The following is a 23,529-nucleotide window of genomic DNA, read 5'->3' on the forward strand; positions in this document are numbered from 1 at the left end:
CTTTATGTCTTCCAGGAATCCTCTTCTGAATATCTGGCAGGTGAAAATATAGTAATTTTGGGTCGTGAATAGGTTTATGTCTATAAGCGGCCTTGTAAAGGGGGACTGGAGTCGGAACATTCAAAAGCAATTATCTTAACTAACTCACTGCAGGTTTTGCGATGTGAATAATGTTGTTTGCTGCTCTATAACTTACTAATCTTAACAGCAGTGACCCATGGAAAAAAGGACAGGTTACTTACGTTCAGCAGTGCTCTTTGTGCTGGATATTCTATCTAACCGCAGATTTGTCTCCTTTTGAATATTCTCCAGGCATAGGATTGGATCAGCAAAATCTTTAACAGTATTCCTGAGTGCAGGTATGTGGCTCTGTATGGTTCTGCTGCAATATTGTTCTGCTCTGGAAGTGATGAGCAGTGCTGCTCATAAGTGCCACTCATGCATGCTACCACCAGACTTTCTAGACTGTCTGTTCCCCTAGATGCAGAGCCCATGAGCAGATTGGCTGTGACCAGTGAGCAGATCTCTATGTTTTTTTTATTGAGAAAGGAGTCCAGTTCACAGAATTGGGTGGTGGGAGTGATGATGAGGAATCTGACAATAGATAGAGTATCTGCAAAAACAGAGCATTATTGAAGGTAAGTAACTTGTTTTTTTCTTCTAAATGCAACCTTACTTTTTGAAAAGAAACCAAAGCAGTAACTTCCAAGTGGTGAGTCCATGTCTTGGCTAAAACCAAATTGTCCTGCAAGACTGAAGGGCCAAAATGCCCCTCTCAATTAGCTTGGATGTCCAGGCAGTTGTACTTTGTGAATGTATTACGCAACGCCCATGTATCAGCCTGGTAAATATTCAGGCCAGGCACTCCTCATGTCAATGCAGTGGTAGCTGCCTGGGCTCTGGTAGAATGAGCCTATAAGCCTTCTGAGGGCTCATCATTCTTGGCCAATGCATAGCAGATTTTAATAAAGAACACAATCCAATGAGATATGGTTATTTCCTGTACTGATTGTTCACCTGATGGGGCTTGGTACAATCAAGGTAAAAGCTGAGAGCTATTTTCGGAATACCCAATTGAGCCATTTCTCTTCCTTAGAGGGATGAGGTGGAGTGAAAGCCACCAAGAGAGGGGTATGTTTGCCAACCGTGCAAAGGCCTTTGCCACCCTTGGAAGAAAGGAGCTGCGGGTCCTCAATACCAACTTCTCTGGAAATGAAGTCATTCTGATGATATGGCGTTGAGGGGAACTCTTGAGGGTGAGAAGCCTTAGGGTGCAGGAATGTAGAAATGTAAAAAGCATGTATGTGAGAAATGTTAAGACTAGACTAAGATCCGCTGGGGCATAATAAAAGAAATAGGTGGAAACATATGCTGGAAACATAAACAAAATGCATTACAGCATGGGATTTAAATAAAGAAGAATGATCTAGCAATTGCAAAAAGGCTGAAAGAGCCAAGAAATAACCTTTAACAGTGCCCAAGGTGAGTTCTTGCATGGATATGGAAGACACAATAGCAACACTTAGGAGAGACTGGCCTGAAGTGGGTCAATCTTCAGAGTTTCACACCAAGCCACAAATTTGTCTCAGTTAATGGCGCCTACTGATTTTGTGGAGGGATGCCTGGCTGAAAAGATGACACCAACAACCTTGGGAGGAAGGGCGAATGCCAGTGCTTAATTTGAGCCAGTGGTTTCCAGTGCTCTGCACCAGCACTTAATCTTGAACTCTGGTGCTTATATTGCAAACTCGACCCAAAGGTATTAGAGCGCTCTTCATGAGCACCAGTTAAGGATACATTCATTTTTTGTAGGCACGGGGATATTAAATGATTTGCCCAGAATCACAGGATGTTGAGCCTATGCCAAGACTCGAACCTGGTTCCCCAGCTCCATAGTCGAGGGCCCTGGCCGTTATGCCACAACGTCTCCCCAGTTGTAGGGTTTCATAGTTAATAGTTAGTTCTGTTATAGGCAGCGTTGAAAGGAGCAATGGGCTGATGCAAGCTGCCTCAGTACTTATTTTTTCACAGACAACCATTGGCGACTGCAGTCAACTGCCACTGTTTGGTCTTCAAGAATGGATAATGTGCAGGGGCATGTGCAAGGCAGTGCCCACATGCTGCAACCGAAGATCCTTCTGAAGAGAAGCTTGATTGGGGGACAGATGCTCACGACCAGGAGTTCCTGGTACAACTATCTCCTGACCCAATCTGATGCCACTAGGATAATTTGGGACGATCCTTCCTGATCTTCTTCAAAACCCAGGCATGAGAGATAGCAGCAGGAAGGTGTACATGAATCCCAAGTTCCACTCTAGGTAAAATGAATCTCAAAGAGAGAGATGTCATTGAACTCCAATGCTCAAAAGTGATATTGTGTGTTCTAAAGTGGCAAAAAGATCAAGCCAAGTTCCTTCTCTTTCCTGGAAAATATTAAGTGCCACCTCAAGATTTTGATTCACTAGGCGTCAATGGTTGAGTTTGTTCACTCTGGCATAGAGATGCCAACAGGTGGTGTACTAAAAGGGAAATGCCCTCATGTTCCAGCCACTTCCAGAGGCATAGCACCAGGAGGTTGATGTGGAGCTAGGCCTCTGCCAGCGACAAGATGCCTGTGATCTCTGTCCACCTTTTCCAGATGGCCTCCCCAAACCAGATACAATTCATCCAATATGACTGTTAGCTCTGGGAAGGGTTATGATAGGGGTTTACTGCTGACCCAATCGTGGTTCAGCAGTCACGACCAGGTCATTTGCAGTCTCCTCTGAAATCTGGAGGTGGTTGGAAATATCCTCCTGGTGCTTTGCCCCCTTTGCATAGGTCACCTGACCTTCTTGTTCAGCAGAATGTAGGAGGCCATCAGTCGCCACGGACTAAAAGTCGTCCTCAATCAGATTCAGAACAGAGCCTAAAATATCAGAATCCAAATGTCCTGGACTCTCCACTCTGGGGGGGGGGGGAGAAGACATGAAACTGCACTCTGTCCAGAACAGATAGAATGAAAAGGAGTCAGGTGTACTTAGGCATGTTGATAGTGAACTCCAAAGATGTCAACAGGATTGATGTAGCCTGGAGATGGGTGATGACCTCCTGTTTGAGACTGCCTTCAGCAGTGAGTCATTGAGTTAGGGGAAGATTCAAACCTCTGACCCCTGAAGATGCTCTGCAACCACCAGCATTAATTTTGTGAACACCTGAGGGGCAAAAGGTGCTATCAGTAATACCAGATAGTGCCTGTCAGTCTGAAGGATGAGGATGTTGAAATACGTGTCCTCCAGGTCCACTGCTACTTTCCAGTCCTCAGGATCAAGGACAGACAAGACCTGGGCCAAAGTGAGCATAATGAATTTTTCCTTCAGCAGGAGACAATGAGAGGGTGCAGATATGAAACAGGATGAAAGCTTCCCCCTTCTTTGGCACAAGGAAGTAAGGGGCACAACACCCAGCTCTTAACTCAATGGACGTAAACCCTCTCTATGCCACTCTATGCCCCTTTGGCCAAAGGAGCCTGCACTTCCTGCTGTGAGACGGACAGGGAGTCCTCCGTCGTGAGGGTGGTGGAAGGTGAGTTGGGGCAAAACTAAATGGAAGAGAATAACACTGGTGGACAACTTGCATGAGCCACTTGTCGAAAGTGCTGGGTTGCTACCATGAAAGATAATATAAAACCCTGCCTCCGACAGGGAGTCTCTGTGCTAGGAAGGTCACACTAAAGGAGAAATCATAGCTGTGATAAGCTGGTAAAGCGGGGCACTGTCTGTGGGTGCCAGGGCCTCGGTCTCAAAAAGTCTGAAGGGTCTATAGGGCTTGTTGCATTGGTGGGGGTTGGTGGAATTGAACACCATTACTATAGCCACATAGGGGGTGGACCTGCTGTTGGAACTAGTGTGTTTTGCCAGAGAGCCTCAAAGAGCATGCTGTCTGCAAGAGACAAGTACATCTTTTTGACAAATAAGTGAGAGCCCTTAAAGGACATGTCCATTTAGGGATGATTGGACATCCCCAGAAAAGCCCTAAACCTCATCCAGGCATGGTCCCTGGGCGTCACACTGGTGCCGAATGTCTGGCCAAGGCAATCTTTAGTGTCTAATCCACAATCAATCGTGACATCTGATGCATTGCAGCCATCCTAAGTGGCTGGCGTAAGGGTGGAGCAGCAATGGGCATGAGTATAGCAGCCTAATAGGCACCACAATGGCAGACCCCTATAAGTTTCAAGGCGATTGGATACTCATCTAGTGGGATAGTAGGGAGGGCATTGGGGTTACATTTGCTTTTGGATTCCTGCACCACAAAGGTCTCTGGACTTGAATGATGCATAGAAAAAGTCTGATCATATGTGCCTGGGCTTTTGCACCTTGCTATCTGCCTATTTACTAGTGGTCCCAAAATGGAGTCTGTGAGGGCTTCATTGAAACGTAATAGGGGCACAGTATTAGTTTGTCCGGGTTGGAGGACTTTAGTAAGAACAATGTTTTTTACTTCCATAGTGGACAATTGGAGGTCAAGAACCTCAGCCACCATTCACATCACAACTGAAGGAGACACTCTCTTCAGTAGACAGCCCAGGTGGAGAGACCAGTTCAGTAGCTAGCATTTTGCAGCTCATTATACCTGTTACTGAGGAGAACAGGGTTTACCATTTTGGATAATCGGGGCCCTTCCTGGAGGCAAGGGAAAACTATCAGCATCTGATGTGTTGCCAGAAGGATCAGGAGGAAGCCTCAGGAGAAATTGAAGGGGAGTCAGCTCAGAGTCAGAGAGCACTATTTGTTGGGATTGCTCATCTGTTGTTGATGGCCTTGGCGTTGATGATCCAGAGTCTGGCGTAGGTTGTAGCACCAAGACAGTCGTCAACATTGAATCCAGTGCAATCCTATAATGGGCCCTGAAGTTTCATCTGGCGCAGAGGGCAGACTCAATGATGGAGTTCCAGTTGGAGGTTGTTGCGGTTACATGGGACCTAGAGGGAGCCAGCAGTGTTCCAAAAGATTGTAGCATAGCTCCGCAGAAGTCATGGATTGACCATAGCATCACTTAGGAACCCAAATATTTGGATTGCCTTGGTGAGAGAGTCAGAATCGGATCCAAAAGAAATCAAGTTCAAAAGTAAGACCGATTTACACCCTCACATCCTTTTAGGAGTTTGAAAGTGGCGGTAAGGTGACAAGTCCCACTTGGACTTCTTCTGTTTCTTTTCTGACTTATCTGAGGACTTTGTCCGCGAGAAAGATTTAATGTAGGAACAACTCCAGGAACTCGTCCCTTCACTGAGTCTTCTGGCAGACAGCGACCTGCAGGGCTGCCTCACGGTCCTGAGTGACTTTCGTATAAATCAATTTGCATTTGCTAAACACCTTGCAGTCGTGTTCTGACTCCAACATTAAAGATAAATCTGGTCAGGATCTGTCACAGACATTTGCTTGCAACAGTCCCCACAATGTTTAAAGCCTGTAGTTTTTAAGGGTGACATTTCCCTAGGTCACTAGTTATTTTAGATTAATTTTAAGAAGGGACAAGGAGTAGCGCTGGTTCCTATTCTGGTTGAGCGGGAGGAAAGGATCTGACATTGGCATGCATTGGGTGGTACTTCTATGCAGCTCTGCTCGTAACTTATAGAGGGGAAAGGCAATGGTGCGGCAGTGCAAAATGCCACCTACTGACATGAGGGGTACTGCTAAAGATTTTTCGGATCAAGTCTGACGCCTGGGGAATATTCAAGAAGTCTAGAATATGTGGTTACAAGTATCTGTCAGAAATAACAAATCATGTTCTCTAATTTACTTTATTCTTTACAGTGAATATTCACTTGGTAAATACTATTGACCCAATTCATGAAAGAAAAGGAAAAGTACAGGCAGAGATCTACACCTTCGCTTGAGGGAGCTTTTTCAATGTTTTCTATTCACAAACATTCCCAGTAGTACGCCTGTAAAAGCCATGCAAGTGTTATTGCCATGTGACTTTTTACAAAGTCTTGTTTACACCCTGTGTGAAGGTCTCCTTAGCGAAGGACTCCACACAGGGACAATGGAGCCTCCTGTGCAAATGCAATTTTTTTGTTTTAGGAAGCCCTTCCACTGAATCCATTCACCTTCCCGTCCTGGAAAGGAAATTATACTAGTCGCTGGTTGGAATAAACCTGTAACAATTTCCAAGTTGGGTAGAGGTCAGAGAAGAGTCTGGGAATGCCCACAAATGTACATATTTGTGGGCATTCCCAAACTCCCAAGGGAAACCACACATTGGAATGCATACTTCCTACCTTTTGAGCAGCATTTACTACTAAAGTGTTCTCCACCTTTTGTTTACAACAAAATATACCTTTGTGACTAGAGCCCACTGAAACTCTATTTAAAAACATTTAAACGTATAGGATGGATGCCAATGCTATTTAGCACAGAAATGACTCAAACATGTTATGCCATTTCATGGACATTCCCTTCTACTTCTGCAAAAAAATCGGTAGGTTCAAGTTATTTGAGATATAATTGGTAAATAGCAACCTTACCGCTGCGAGGAGCGGTAAGGTTGCCGCGGTTGTTACTTTCTTTTGTGAACAAGTGGTGCCATATTTATAATTTTACTGTTTTTAATGTGTGCCTCATTGGGCGTGTTTGCCCCATCTTCTACCTCCCTGCACTTTACTTCTGCTTTTAACCCTGTACCCCAGTATTACCCATTGCCATTGTCATACTGTTACCACACAGGGGGCTTTACCTGAGGAGAACGATGTCCCGGTTTCCAGCCCTGTTCCACTAAGACTAGTGGTGATTGCACAGAGGACGTGCTCTTCTGGTCACCGGTTTCTCCCTCACTTCCGGGCAGGCAGGCACTTCCAGTGGTGCGCAGGCTAGTTTTCCCACTGCACCTCCTATTTAGCCTGATGCCGGAGCAGATGCTCAGCGGACACGCGCAGCGGGCATGCCAAAGGTGCGCCAAAAGCAAGCCTGCCTGCGCCCTTCCACGACTGGACTGTGCCCAGCGCCAGATCCCCTGCTCATTTTTACCCAGAAGCTAGGCACATAATTAAATACTACTGGAAAGAATTACTTGCACTTATTATATATATATATATATATATATATATATATTATTTACTGGCGGTCGCCAGTAGATAGTTATAGTTAGGACCGTGTTTCCATAGGAAATCCGCAACATTCTATTTGGAATAACTTTGGTGCAGGTTGACGAATCTTCGCGAAATTTTCAAAATAGATGGGGCGCTCCGCTCCGCTCCTACCCTGAAAGTCTCGGGGGGATTCGTTAAGCGGGGGCTGAGAAAAAAGGGGGGTCCCAAAACGCGTTTTCCCCATGCAATTTTCCATAGGGACCTTTAGTCCAAGGTACAGCCCGAACGGCTGAACAGAATTACTTGAAATTTGGCAGAGAGGTAGTCCTCAGGTCAGGGATGTGCCTTTTGAAGGTCTGGTGTCAATCTGTTCAGTAGTTCCTGAGAAAATCAAAAGTAAAATCATATATATATGTGGGCGGAGCCTAACCACACATCTCATCCTGAGATCTGATTGGCTGTCAGCACTTCATCCAAGAAGTGTTGGCAGCCATCTTGGGACCAATATACATGATAGCACCTCATTAAAAAGCATTGCAGTTAATAGAAGGTTTTAAGACTTTAGTTACATTATAAATCATTTGTTGATGGTAGCATACTCATTTTAGGAATTGTGGTATGTTCTAAGGTGATTTCACCATGTGAAAAAGCCTTCTACTGGGATATCATGATTGAGAGAAAAATATTTTCTCATGCTTTTCCCACAGAGGTTTGGAAGGTGATCTGTAATCTAAACTGAGAGCTTATTTTCTGTAAATTCACATTATCTTTCTCAGTCATGTGAGAATGAAGTCTGACATTCTCAGTAAAACATGTACATCCAACAAGGGCAGAGACTGTCAGTTGATTCCTTTGTGTTCTACTGCAGCTTCCCAGAGTGTTCCAAAGAACAACTAGAGCGCTAACCGTCCTACTTATGATAAACGTATGGCACACCTGAAGCCATCTTGCTTGGATTAAAGTGGTAACTCTTAAAACATTTAATTTAAAAAGGAACAAAATAAGGGGGTTCATTTTTCCATAAAAAGTATGATTAGTGCTGCAGAAAGAAAAAATTAGGGCACATTTTGAGTGACTTCTCAAATCCTCTTCTATTTCATTTAAAGATTCTGACATGCAGACTGAAACATGCACTTTCAATACCAGCAGCAGTTTTCCCTGGTGAGCAGTAGCTTTACTACAGTGATCTAATGAGCAAAAAGAGTGCTAACATTCTGAACTTATGGCAAATGTGTGACACATCTGAATGCTTTCTTGATGGAATCAAAGTAAAAAACTGAAAGTATTTCCTATTGAGGAGACTGCAGTAAATGAGGAAATTAGGAAACTTCATAACAAATAAGTCTCCCAAGATGGCCACCAGAGACAAAAGAGCCCAAATGAAGCCCAAATATCACCCAGATGTAGCCCAAGTATAGCCCAATGACAGAATGTCCCAGAGTGTTCTTTAAAACAACTAGAGCGCGTACTGTCTTCATTATGACAAAAGTATGGCACACCTGAAGCCATCTTGATTGGAATAAACTGGTAACACTTAAAACATTTAATTTAAAAAGGAACACAATGAGGGGGTTCATTTTGCCATAGAAATTATGATTAATGCTGAAGAAAGAAAATGAGGGCACATTTTGAGTGACTTCTCAAATCCTCTTCTATTACATTAAAAAATTCTGACATGCAGACTGAAACATGCACTTTTAATACCAGGAGCAAACTTCCATGGTGAACAGTAGTTTTACTACAGTGATCTAATGAGCAACTAGAGTGCTAACATTCAGAATTTATGGCAAATGTGTGACATATCTGAATACCTTCATGATGGAATCAAAGTAAAAAACTGAAAGCATTTCCTACTGAGGAGACTGCAGTACATGAGGAAATTAGGAAACTTCATAACAAATAAATCTCCCAAGATGGCCACCGGAGACAAAAGAGCCCAAATGTAGCCCAAAATCACCCAGATGTAGCCCAAATATAGCCCAATGACAGAAGTGTGCAAAACACTTATTATTTTGTGTTTTTGCAGTGTTATATAGTGCAGACTTGTCAGGTATTGGAGTGCTTTACATGAGCATTGGTTACATCACACAAGAACAAATTCATTTTGGTTGTAGACATGGGGAGACTAAGTGATTTGACCAGAATCACAGAATGTCGAGCTGAAGCAGAAACTCCAACCTGGTTCCCCAGTTGCAAAGTCTGCAGTTCTGGAAGTAACACCACATCCTCTACCCTAAGTGCAACATTTAATCAAGTGGTCAACTGGATAAAAAAACATAAAGGTAACAAATAATTTACAAGTGCTTTGTCGCTATTTGAAAACTGAGAAAAAATATGTCCTTATTTTAGTCTTTTAGAGCACTAACCATAATTTTGATGCAAATAAGACCCTCTCATATATGTAATTTCTAAAGGAAATGCTCTAGGTATTACAGTTTTGATTACATCAAGATGACGTCAGGCGTTCCACACTTTTGTAATAAATATAGAATGTTAGCAATCTAGTTGTTCATTAGGATACTGTTGAGAGGCAGAGGCCAGGGGCACGGACTCTGAAAATTGAAGGCAGGTAGGAGGGTGCAAAGGCAACAATTTAACCACACTGAGCAGGCAGGAAGGGCCGTGGCAGCACAACAGACTATGGAGGGCAGTGGAAAGGGGGGCAGGGGCAACAAACCAACAATACAGGACTTGCAAGAGAGGCTGTGGCAATGTAATAGACCATTGTGGGCAGAAGGAAGAGGCAATGGTAGTACAACCATACGTGCCAACATACCCGATTCAGCCAGGAAACGTCCAATGTTTTGAAGCTCAAATGGGCTTTATTTGATCTGTCTCCTGTCTACAATCTCCTCTTTTTCAATGTAACTCAAAGGGGAAAATCAATACCCCAGTTTTTTTTCAAAATCTCCCTCTTACCAAGTTCAAAATGTTCGCAAGTATGGTACATTGGATCATGGAAGGAAATGGGGTAGGGACATGGACTTGGATAACAGAGGACAGGAGGGAAATGGTGAGGTGCACCAAACTGACTCTGCAGGGCAGGCATCAGGGTTTGCAGCAGCACAATACACCACACAGGGCATGCGGGACGGGAGTGCAGCACAACAATCCATAGAAAGCAAGAGGGAGGGGACAGGACCATGCACATGGACAACAGAGAACAGAGGGGCAAGAGGCAATGGTAGCTAGCTGACCATAATGGACAGACAGGAGAGAAAGCTGCAGCATAACAGACCATAAAGGGCAGGAGGGACAGATCAGGGGCATTACAATGGAACAGACAAGCCAGGAGGGAGGGAGTAGGGGTCTGCACATGTAAACAGAAGGCTGGGGGCAAGGGGGCAGGGCAGGAGCAGCAAGATAGCCATGGAGGTCAGGCAGGATGGGCACTAGAAGCAAGACACACCATGAGGAGCAACAGTGAGACTGTGATGGCATACACACAGACCATGGAGGGAAGGTGGTAGGGGTTCAGGGGCAGCTAACTGACCACACAGGGAAGGTGGGAGGGGCCATGGCAGCACAGAAGACCATGCATGGCAAGTGGGAGGGTTAGTGGCAGCACAATGGCTATGATGGGCAAGAAGGAGGGTGCAGGGGCATGCACAAAGGACGATGGAGGATAGAAGGGAGGGTCAGGGCCTGTGCACAGACAAGAAAGTTCAGGGGAAGGGGCCTCACAACAGACCGCACGGGTCAGGCAGGAGGAGCAGTTGCAGCACAACAGACCAGGGAGGGCAGAAGGGTGTGGCAGTACAATGGACCATGTAGGACAGGAGGAAGAGGATAGGGGCATGGCATGTGGACAGGCAGGGTGGAGGTGGCAGGGACAGGTTACAGTCATCTGACAATGCTAGGCAGGTGGGAGGGGAGTGGCAGCTCAACAGAACACTCAGAGTAGATAGGAGTGGCAGGTCCATGGAACATGGTGGGCAAAAAGGATGGAGCAGGGGCACGCACAAACACATCGGAGGGCAGGGGGAAGGAGAATAGGGGCAGCAAGCTAAGCACAGAGTTTAAGCAGGAGGTCAATGATGGGGCATAGAATTGGGCAATGGAGGGCAGGAGGAGTGGACTGGTACATCATACTAAATTGAGGGCAGTGGCATCACATCAGACCATATATGGCAGGAGGGAGGAGGCTAGTCCATGGATTCACACAACAGAGGATAGGGAGGAGGGGGATGGGGCAGCAAGCTAACTGTTCAGAGAAAGCGAGTATTAGGAACTTTAATGTTTTTAAAACGTGTGTCTGTGCGAACTACTTAAAATATGAACAAGTATGCAGCATAATCTCACTTTTATTCAGGAAGAAGAGGACGTTTGTGACTGCGACTCCGGGCTCACTTGGCAGAAACACCCCCTGACCCTCCACCCCCTATCGCAAAATGTAATGCCCGTGAAAAGGGTAGGTGAACACAGTGTTATATAGAACATAGTCCTGAGAGCACGATTGAAAATGAAAACTAGATATAGTGTATGGTATAAACTATGCACCAAAAAGTGTGATATAAGATGAACCGGGCATGAAATATAATATGCAATACATTGTGCGCAATGACAGATTCATTGGAGAGCGCAAGATAGCACAGGCACTAGCGCGTGCTATGCGATATGCGCCTTGGAGTGTAATATGCACAGGGCAGTGTTGTGTAACCTAACTAGTCTCTAAAGTTGTAATATAAAATATGTGCTGGGGAGTGTAACGTTGCATATGCACTGTGACAAAGATATGGATCCCAGATTGGAATATGTATGGCATAGCACTGTGCGTTATAACATAGGCATCGAGGAAGGCACGTTAGATGGGGCAATATAACCTGTGCGAAGACAAGTGTGGCATGACATATTCACGGGGTGGTGTTACAGTGCACATGGGCTAGAGAGTGTCATAGCATATGCACTAGCTAGTGGAATACAACACAGAGGTGTGTGGCACTCAGCAGGCAATGGTGGGTGTAACACAGCATTGGGTTCTGCCAGGAGCGTGCTGTGACTCTCAAGTGATGTTCGTCCCCTTTCCAGAGAGTAAAATAAAAAGTATTACACATCCGGCAGTGGATGTGTGTTTTATTAACTGTGAGGGGTTTTCTTGCATAGTTTTGGTCGAATTTTTGTCGAATCCCCTTTTAATGGCTTGGTGTGCATGTGTATTAAATGTGCCCGTCAATAGCTACCCATGTTTGTATAAATAAATAACAAGGGTGTCTACCAGGATTAGGCACGGTAGGGCATCAGACATGTCAGAGCTTCACTAGTGGTGTAAATACATTCCACGTGGATTCATTGTATGCATAGTCGCCTTTTAATGAATATCACGCAAATCGTCATGGTGATAGGTACATACGGTTTGTCCAGCATGTCCTAGGTGTGTCTATAAATATATATTTTTTTAAAATAATAAAAAACAGTGGCCGGCCCTGGGGATTGGGGTCAAAAAAATATAATTAGGAGACAGGCCCTGGAGGATGGGGTCATCAGGGCCAAAAAATTTGAATAAAAAGGGGAACCACACAGCCCCCCTTCTTAAAAAATTAAAATAAATAAAAGACTGGTATCGTGCCGGAGGCCACGCCCCTCCTAGCAGCACTCTGCAAATGCGCCCCCTGGCGAGTTGTAAGTTGGGGAATTAATTCCTCTTCAATACTGAGGGTCCCTGAGGGCCAACTAGCCCAACAGGCATCTCCAGTATGCACCAGGGAGCTGCGCTGCAGACAGGTGTTCTGAGGCCAAGCCCCTTTTTTACACCTCTCTGCAACGCAGCTCTGTGGCGCTTACTGGAGGTACCTAGTGGTCTAGTTTGACCCTAGGGACCCTTAGGATTCAAGGGGACTTAATCTCTCAACTTAGAACAGCCACAGGGCGCGTTTACACAGTGGTGAAGGGAGGGGACGGGGCCTGAGGTGACGTGTGCAAACACGCACTATGGCACGTTTTAAATTGGGGATATAATTTTCCTTCAATACTGAGGGCCCCTGGGGGCTAACTAGCCCACCAAGTGCTTCCAGTAAGCGCCACTGAGCTGCATTGCAGAGAGGTGGTCCAGGCCGTGCCACTTTTTACACCTCTCTGCAACGCAGCTCTGTGGCACTTACTGGAGGTACCTAGTGGGCTAGTTGGACCCTAGGGACCCTCAGGATTCAAATGAACTGAATCTCCCAACTAAAAACGGACACAGGGCGTGTTTACACAGTGGTGAAGGGAGGGAACAGGGCCTGAGTTAACGTGTGCAACAACGCCCTGTGGCCTGTTTTAAGAGGTAGTTTTAATCCCCCTGCCCTATTATATACTAGGGGCTTACAGAGGAGGTCATGCTAATCACAGGGGGACCCCAACGCATAATGTTCCCTAGTGTATGTAGGTGTTTTCACTGTATTCTAAGTGTCTTTTAACATAGCACTGGCTCTAGGACTGGTTAGTCAGACTCAGTTACCACCAGTATCCGTCTGAAAAAGTTGAGGGTACAGGATGATTTTGCAACAAGGCTTCTTTCTGCTATTCTTTTTGTTCTTTCTGCACGTTATCCTTCTTCCTGTACTTTTCTTCGTTTTTGAGGACTTCTGTTGCTTCTTTCTGCACTTCTTTTTTTTCTTTCTGTGCATTTTTTCTTCTTTCTTCACATGTCCTTTCTCTGTAGGCATAGTTAGAAATTAGCATTTAAAAAACCTTTGAAATTCACAGAAAAAAACATAGGTTTCAGGCACATTATAGTTAGGAATTAGCATTTAGAAAACCTCAGAAATTCACTGAAAAAACCATAGGTTTCAGGGGTGTTATAGTTAGCTGGACTTTTCACTTGTACAAAACCATTGAAATTCCCCCGTTATAGTTAGTTCAGCTAACTATAACTCGCGCGCCCGCAATGCACAGCTGATGACGTCACATATTACATCACTCATGACATGGTCAGTGACATCACTCATGACATCACTGATGACATCTCAAATGACATCACTGATGACATCACTGATGACATCATCCTTGTGATAGAGTGGCAGACCTCCTCTCACCCGAATATAACCTTTGATACCCACATTCAAAAATAGAGACTAAACTTTTCAAAACAATGGACATACCAATACCAGTTACAACAACCTCTTCAGTAATTCTAAGATCCACATACACATCCACTCATTCACCAACAGTCCTATACAGTCACTCATACATGTACTCACTCATCATATGTACTCATACACCTATACATCCTGTTACACAATGCCACTCATCCATAGAGTTACTCACACACATAGTCACTCATGCTAATAAAGAATCAAACATACAGTTACTTAAATATACAGTTATACACACACCACCACACTTACTTCTACGGAAACTTATACCTTTAGGGACCCCTGAGAAGTTCTAGGGGGTCAGGGACTCTCTACCCTGCCCCCTTTTCACGTTCTCCACTTGTGTTTTTAGCTCTCTTCTGCCTCTAAAACTCAAAATGGCGGCTGGGGGGTGCGCGCACCGTGCGCGCACCCCGCGATTTTTTGAAGAAAAAAAAAATGTTTTTTTCACCCTTCGGGGTCCTTCAGGGACCCCCTGACAAAGGCTAGGGGGTCAGTAACTCTCTACCCTGCCCCCTTTTCACATTCTCCACCTTTCTTTTTCACTGTCACACACAAAATGGCGTCTGCCACTTCCTGATTTTGACCGATTGGAATGTTGACTGACATCTAACCACCAATCAGAATTACGCTCGCGCACATTTGGTGCACGCACGGTGCGCGCATATAGATATTTATGTACTTTTAACTGCAATTTTCTCAGGAACTACTGAACAGATTGACACCATATATGCAAAAGGCACATGCCTGACCTGAGGACTACCTCTTTGCCAAATTTCAAGTAATTCTGTTTAGCCGTTCGGGCTGTACCTTCGACTAAAGATCCTATGGGAAAATGCATGGGGAAACCACGTTTTGGGACCCCCCTTTTTTCTCAGCCCCCGCTTGATGAATCACCCCGAGACTTTCAGGGTAGGAGCTGAGCGGAGCGCCCCATTAGTTTTGAAAATTTCACGAAGATAAGTCAACCGGCGCCAAAGTTATTCAAAATAGAATTTTCAGATTTCCAATGGGAACTCGGTCCATAACTCGGTCGATAACTATCTACTGGCGACCGCCAGTAGATAATATATATATATATATTTTAATTATACATTTACGGACCTTCTTTTATGTAGGCCTCCAAAGGCAAGAACGTCGTTTTTGAATGCAAGCAGCCCTATTTTAGATTCCAGCATAGCTGTATATGATTTCCCAATATTAGGAGACTATAACTATCACCTAGAAAAACAGGAGGACTATGACTCAGCTCCCCTATTCAATACCATGGCCAGTTTCTCCCTGACACAGATTGTCGAACACCATACCCATGTTGCAGGGCACACCCTCGATGGTATTTTTACGTCAAATCCATCCATTAATGTCCCCAAGTGTTAGCCGTCCCTTGCTCAGACCACAAAGCTATAATGTTTACATTAGGCATGGAGCAGCACATCCCAAAACCTCATAACCCCTGGTCTCATTCAAAGGTCGGGGGTGGGGAAATATTAATCCCCACACTCTACAGTCATCCCTATCCCATAAAAAGTTAGACCTTACTTCCGACGCTAACACGGCTGCCCACAAGCTTTCCACTTGGATTAAAACCACAGTCGACCCGTTAGCTCCAATGAAGTCCTTCCTCTCCAGGCAGAAAAATGTAGATGGGTAGAAAGATCATGGAGAGTAAACTACGACCCCGTAGAAAAAACGAAATATGCATGAGCACTGGCAGACTATAAGAAACTGATACTAGAAGAAAAAAGTTTATACTTTTCCTAAAAAATCCTACAGGCAAGAGACAAGCAAGGAGCTCTTTTTAGCGGTTAAACACTTAGCTAAACTACCAGAACCTCCCAGGATGAAAAGCAGTGCTGAATTCTGCAACAGACTGGCACAGTTGTTCAGAGATAAAGTCGAGAGTATGTACAAATTCTTTAGGGACTCCGTTGACATCCCTGAATTCACTATAGCAGTCACACATCCCACTCCTTCCAATCTGCTTCCCTCCTTTTACCCCCCCCTACATTAGAACAGATTATCCAGGTGGTAAAAACATCTAGATCTAGGGCCCTAGCAGACCCCTGTCCTCCTAAAGTATTGCACCTGATTCCCAATACTTTAGTGAACAATTGATTTTATGATTCCATGAGATAATTTGGTCTGGCACGTTCCCGGATTCTTTGAAAATTGAATCAATTCTTCCACTCTTAAAATAACCAAACCTCGATCCTGCGGATCCGAGCAGCTATAGACCATCTCCAGATTACCTTTTCCAGCTAAGGTGTTGGAGAGAATACTAAATGCACAGCTCACTACATTAATCTCTTCCAGGGACCTCCTAGATCCCTCGCAATACGGGTACCGGGTGGTGGGATGGGGGGGCATGGTACTGATACAGCTCAGATAATGGCTGCGGAAGAACTAAGAACAATATTAGAAATGGGGGGCCAAGGTCGCCCTGATTTTGTTAGATCTATCAGTGGCCTTTGACACAGTAAACCACAAAATATTAGCCACCAGGCGATCAGAGCTGGGGATCAGAAACACCGCTCTCATGCTGTTGACATCTTTTCTTTCCAATAGGACCCTTTCAGTAAAAGCTGGAGCTTTCTCATCCAAGCCCTTTACACTTACCTGCGGTGTGACACAGGGTTCATCCCTGAGCCTCTCACTTTTTAATATATATGTGTCCCCGCTAGCCACAATCAGAGAGTTCAGCTTCTCAGTAGTCTCGTACGCTGACGACACCCAGGTAGTGGTGTCATTCTCAAGCAACATTGATGAGACAGCCAATCACTTTAACAGCTGCAAGACACAGGTAAACCTATGGATGCAGTCCAACTGCTTAAAATTTAACAGCAGAAAGACGGAGGTCTAGCTGCTGGGCTCCGATACATCCGTCTGGTCACCTAGATGGTGGCCCTCCAGTCTGGGCGACTTCCCGGCTCCAGTGCATAAGGTCAAAAACTTAGGGTTCATTTTTGATGAGAAGCTGTCATTTGGAAATCAGATCAATACCCTCACCTCACCCATTTTGGTTTATCCTAAAAATGATCATGAAAGTTCGCCCTTTCATCCCGCTAGACTCCCTAAGAACACTAGTTACAGCATAAGCCTTGTTACGGGTTGGACTATGGGTATGCCTGTACATGGGAATTCAATCACAGTCTCTGCAGCATCTTCAAAAAGCAGCAGTCAGACTATTATTGGCTATCCCTTGGTTCCAGCCTGTCTCCCACCGCCTAAGAGCTCTTCATTGGCTCACAGTGGACAAGAGGATTACGTTTAAATCCAGATGTCTAACCTTCAAAGCAATACACTGTGCCCGGCCTCAGTTTCTGAGGACTCATCTGAATTGGTATGTGCCATTGAGAAGTTTAAGATCTGCACAGAGTAAACTCCTACAAACACCTAGGGTCAAGAAAGCACACTGGGGCAGAAGAAACATTCTGGTAGGGACAGTCAACACATGGAACCTACTCCTGATCGTTGTAAAGAACAGCCCTACGTTGATATCCTTCAGGAAGCGCTAAAAACTTGGCTCTTTGCCAACTAACATTCTCTGTCCAACCTCATCGGCAACTTATCAGGTCCACCTGACCTCAGCGCCAAGACGCCCCCGGGCATTTGTGCACTTTATAAATACATAAACCAAATTAAATCAATCATATCAAATAAGCACAAACACATATATGTAAATCCCTAAAAATATAAAACAAACTAGAGTGTGTTAAAATGGATTACCTTGAAGTATTATTTTAATGTATTTGCACATAAACATCCGTAATGTAGTGAAAACACTGCAAAAGAACACCACACTAGTTTTAGATAAAATCCAATATTTTATCTGTCCAAACCAAGACCAAAAACAAAATATCAATAAGCAAACATAAACTTAAAATTCAGTTCCTTGAAGTAGATAGCTCCGCACAGGGCTATCATGGCATAGTGAACAACCAATCCAAACAGTTCTGGCTGACCGTGGCATCGCGGGCCGGCTACGGTGTCGGGAAGACCCGCAAAACAGAACCTTAGAAATGCAGGGTGTTGCCGACCTCTCGTTGATCTCCGAAGAGCCGGCGTCCGCAGGCGGTGGATGTGGAGGTCGGTACAGGAGTCGCCGGGCCCTTGAAGTCACACGCGTTGCACTTTGAACTTCTTGCGGTTGAAGTCAGGAGCGCTGGCATTGGCAGGCGTCCGGACTGCATTGCGAAGTGCAGTGGTGCGGTGTGCGGTGCCCTCAGGTCGCGGTGCAGGCAGTGGCTCTGTGACAGTCATCCAGCAGCATCGGTGAGACCAGAGCTGCGGTGCAAAGTGATGCTGGGCTAGTCGCTGTGCCCACAGGTCATGGTGCAAGCAGCGGTGGCGTCATTGCTCAAGCGCTGTAGTTGGCTGACGAACAGGAGTCAATGGCGCCGGCGTTGGTAGGCCAACGCCATAGTGCAGGATGAAGACGGTGCTTCTTGTAACTTACAGGCAGTGCCCTAAAACCACAGTGCAAGCAGCGGCGTTGATGTCGGCGATGGAGCGGCATTGTTGGGGATACCAAGGCAGCCTCGTGAAGCGAGGCGTAGTGCGGTGCCCACAGGTTGCGGTGCAAGCAGCGGCTCAATGGCGGCGGCGGGCGTTCTCATCGGTAAGACCAGGGTTGCGATGCCAAGTGCAGCAGTGCCCTCTGCAGTTCTTTCAGGACACGGAGTGGGCAGAGGCATCAGTGGTGCGCCGGGTTGCTTTTTCTTCTGTTGCAGCCTGAAGCACACAGATCCCAGTGCTGATGGTAGAAGAACTCGAATTCTTAGCTATTCCTGAGACCTCTGGAACAAGGGGAACCTCTACCTCAAGCTCTTGGAGAAACTCAATAAAGAAGTTGCAGAAAGTTCAGTCCAGTCCTTTCACTACCCAAGACAAAAGCAACCACTGCAGGCCTACACAGCAAAGCACTCAGCAGAGTAGTAGTTAATCCTGACTCTCTTCTTGGTCCAAAGATTTCTAAAGTTCTGGAATCTGGGCCCCAATATTTATACTGCATTTTCCTATGTTCTCTGTGGCAGAGAGGCTCTGTGCTCAGTGCAAACCAGTCCTGTCGTCTCTGGCCCAGCTTCCCAGCAGGAGGTGGAGACAGCATTGTGTAGTGCAGACCAGACCCATTCAGGTGCAAGGAAATCTTCTCCCACTACTCTAAATGCAGCCAGGTCTATTCAGCCCAGCCCTGACTCCAGGAAAGGCAGGACACACCTCAAACCCCCCAGTACCTGCCTCCAGTGAATGCACATCCGTAGCCCCTGTCACTCCAAAGCCAGATAATCAATCCACAAACCAGCAAAGGCACACAGGATGGCTACGTAAGAAAATACCCACTTTCTAAAAGTGGTATTTTCAAGCAAACAATATAAAAATCATCTTAATTGAAAGAGGCGTTTTTATATTCTGAGTTCAGGCATACTAAACTCCATCTTTCAATCTTGTCCCAAAGGGAAGTTATACTTATAAGATGTTATGAATAAACTCCCATTCTGTCCCATGGGACAGATAGCCTTTCAATAGTGAAAAATGAAATACACTATATTTCAATATCATGACATGTAACACACACCAGTACATTTCCTACCATTCGCATACACTGAACACTGCCCATGGGGGTACCTTGGGCCTACCTGAGGGGCACCTTACATGTAGGAAAAGGGAAGGTTTGGGGCCTGGCAAGTGGGTGTAATTCTCAGGTTGACATGACAGTCACAACTGCGCACAGACACTGCAGTGGCAGGTCAGAGATACCTTTGAAGGACTGCCTGTGTGGGTGGGACAATCAGGGCTGCAGGTCCACTAGCAACATTTGATTTAAAGGCCCTGGGCACATACAGTGCACTGTACTAGGGACTTAATCGTAATTCAAATAAGCCAATTATGGAGACACCAATCCATAACCATAATTTACCATTGGAGAACTTGCACTTTAACACTGATCAGCTGTGAGAAAGTTTGCAGATACACAAAACCAGCAAGAACAGAGCCAAAACCAGGAGGTCAAAAGGCAAAAATACAGGGGAAACATGCCAAAAGATGCCAGGTCTAACACAGTCAATTGCAGCACATTAAAGAGCACTCTGGGGTCCACGATTCATCACTCTGAATAAATGAAAACATTTGAATATAGACAAAAACATTGTGGCCATGTACCAATGTAGTCATTGCCACTTCCTTCTTCAACATTTGTTACCATCTCTGCGAAAGATTATATTCAACATAAAGCAATATATTCAATTGTTTCACTATCAGTGCATAAAAGCGCACATCAGAAGTAATGATTTGGTCAGAAATACATGAATGTGACTGTCTTGCCTGTAATAATAGGTGAAGCATCCAGAAGAGATTATACCAAGCGCCTTAGACTATCATCACCCCACCTAAAGCCATAAGGTGAATGTGATACAAGTGGCATAATGATAAAAATAACAAAAATAACAATAATAGTAATATTAATAATTATGGTAATGGTAATAATAATAAAATGTAACAATAAGAATAACTCATTATTGCTATTGTCAAATTATTATTACTGTTATCATTGGTATTGCTATTATTATTATTATTATTATTATTATTATTAGTGTTGAGATCTTAACATAGCAATTTCAGTATCAACAACTTTAAGTACAAAACAATGTACTACTTTCTAAAAATTAAGTAAATCCCAGTAATTTGATCTTAGGCAAATTTATGAGAATCCCTGCCATACCAAAATAATTATTTCACCTCTTAGGGCCTAATTATGAATCTGACGGTCCGAGGACCACCAGACTCGTAGGGGTGCAGCAGTGGTAGTCCAGTAACACCGGCACAGGCGGTCCAACTGCCCTATTATGACTAGGACAGTTGGACTTCTAAGGACTGCCACCAGAGAACCACCATTCCCTGGTGGTGGTGTGGCGGTGTAGAGACAGCAATATGCCTGGCAGGACAGCCGCGGTCCCATCAAGCATATTACGAGTTTCCTCTCTGCTACGGTTTTCATAGCAGTTCCTCCTCAATGAAAACCATGGCAGAGAGGAAGCAAAGGGGGCCCAGCAGGGCCCCCTGTTGCATCAGGACCATGGGGTGCATGCAGGGAGGAACAACATGTGCCCCCTTGTGTGTATCCACCCCAGTCCCTGCACGACATGGTCTTTATAGTCCATGCTGTGCAGGACCTTTTTTTGGCTTTTCAATTGCAGTGTCCATTTTCAGATGCACAACCGTGGGACCCCCAATAAAGCCTCACAGACACGAGAAACACTTGTAATCTGGCAGGCGGCCCGACCTCGGGATTGGCGGTGTGGGAGAGGGCCGTCAACATGGCGGTGCGGGAGCAAACTCGTAATCAGGCCAATAGTTGGTAATGCTTTCTCTTTCGAGTCAAATTTGCAATGTGACCTAAACATCACTTCCCTCTGGGGAAATTGATTGTACACCATAAAGTTTTCACTAAAGTATTTGTTGTATTTTATATCGAAGTGCATTTATAAGAGGGCAACTATTGCCTTCGACCTATTAGCCCAAGTACCACCATGAAATCCAATTTCCTTTAGATCAGCAACCAATTCACGCCACCTCAAACTCAATCCCACCAGCTAATGTTTCGGAGTTTATCCGAAACATGCAACACAGTTTGAATACTTACCTTCAGTTGGATCAATGCCAGAGATGACAGGAGTTTTTGCAGGATCCCAAGAATAGTTACAGTTTCCAGAGCATCGAGACGGTATTCCATTGATGAAAACAGTGATCTATAAGGCAAAAACAAAGTGACAGTGAGAATCTACTAAACCACACAGTAATGCCTTAGGCTTGCCATTCTAGAAAATTACTTTTATAGATACAGGGCAGGTGTATCTAAGGGCCATTCTATGTCTATTAAAAAATGCTTTAGTACAAAAGACACACGTTGTAAGCATACCCTTATTTTGGTAAGGATACTGGGCCCAATTCACTAAGATTTCTGTGTCTCAAAGTAAAAGTTGGGTGAACAAATAATGTAATTCACTAGGACCAAATCATATTCTTGACTGCCAGAATTAGAACATGATTTAAAATTTGCTCTTGTGAACGAGATTTTCTAAATCAGAAATTCTTCCAGCTCAGAAAATCACCTATCAATTCTGTGCGCATTACAATGTGCTTTGGTTTCAAAAGATGGTGAAGATCCAAAAACCTGCAGGTGTGTGAAAATTCACATAACGTTTCAGGTCATTTCTCACTCTACTTATGTTTGGTGATCTATTACTACACATGACTGGTATAAGAGTGCTCCTAGTAGCCTACAACAGTTGTGGTTGCAGTACTGATGTCATTATTTGAGAATTCAGGACAATCAGACATTTACTAAAAAAAGTAGGTGTCATCCGACGACATTTAGACACTACACAATCCTAATTATAAATAAGCTCTATCAATATGTTAATCCACTATATCAATCATATTTTGCGAGGCATCTGTACATGTATTTGTTCAAGGAAGTTAGATCAGCGTAGTTTAGAGTGGGATTTTGGCACTTGTGTTTAAATTTAACCAGAGTGACATAGCGAACAGGAGGTTTTACTGGACGATTGTCCTTCTGGTTTCTAAATTATTATTTCAGATCAGCTCAATTCTGATTGATTTTTTTTTCACTATTGTGCACTCTCTTTGAAACACTTTTTCATTCTTGTATTCGTTTAGGCACTGATTCACTCCTGTACACTCACTCCTTTCTGTACTCACTCCTTACCTGCTGCAGGCATACACTCCTGTATTCACTCATTCTTTGCTCTGTTAAAGTACTCCTAATCATTAATTCCTAGAGCCATTATTGTACTCATTGATTGATGCACTCATTCACTTAGTATATTCATTACTGAACTCAGTCATCCAATTTAAATGTTCTCTGATATGGAGACCGTTTTTCCTGTTTTTCCAGTTTATCACACAAGTCCTCTACTTCAGGCCCACTATTGAAACGTCCATTGAGAAAAACATTTCACTCCTTTGTCCACACAAAGTTAGGATTCCGGGCTCCCAATGTTTGAACTACGAGCTATTATTTAAGGAGTTTTGTTTGTGACTGTCTTCATGTTTAACTGGGATACATGTAAGGAGCACCATCCCATTGCTCGGGAAACGATCAGAAAATCCTTAGCAAGATTATAAATTGTTTGCACAAAATTAGTAACCAGCATTACTGCAGCTGTTCATTCTAAAATAAACACTCCTTGACTAAGCCTCTTGGGCTATATATTTGCATATTGCAGTAGCTAAAATGCTTTGTCATCAAATTGATGTAGATTAATGTGGTTGTGTAAATGACAGAATGAGTCACTGGGAGGATGTGTGAGTATTTGCGTAGTGGGTAATGACAACAGTGGCAGGAGAATACATTCTCCTGCAGCT

At 44.4% G+C, this 23,529-nt stretch overlaps 1 protein-coding gene across 2 annotated transcripts in view; it reads right to left on the minus strand.

The window, feature by feature from the left end:
- LOC146830894 (fibrocystin-L-like) overlaps window positions 1–23,529 on the minus strand; it is a 1,907,335-nt gene that overhangs the window by 963,224 nt on the left and 920,582 nt on the right. For both annotated transcript variants that reach the window (XM_085605084.1, XM_085605082.1), the window contains exon 28: window positions 21,785–21,890. In XM_085605084.1, coding sequence (XP_085461210.1) covers window positions 21,785–21,890 — 106 coding nt within the window. The remainder of the gene's footprint in view (window positions 1–21,784; window positions 21,891–23,529) is intronic.

The sequence above is a fragment of the Triturus cristatus genome, chromosome 5_1 (genome assembly GCF_964204655.1).
Source record: "Triturus cristatus chromosome 5_1, aTriCri1.1, whole genome shotgun sequence".
Taxonomy (NCBI): Eukaryota; Metazoa; Chordata; class Amphibia; order Caudata; family Salamandridae; genus Triturus; species Triturus cristatus.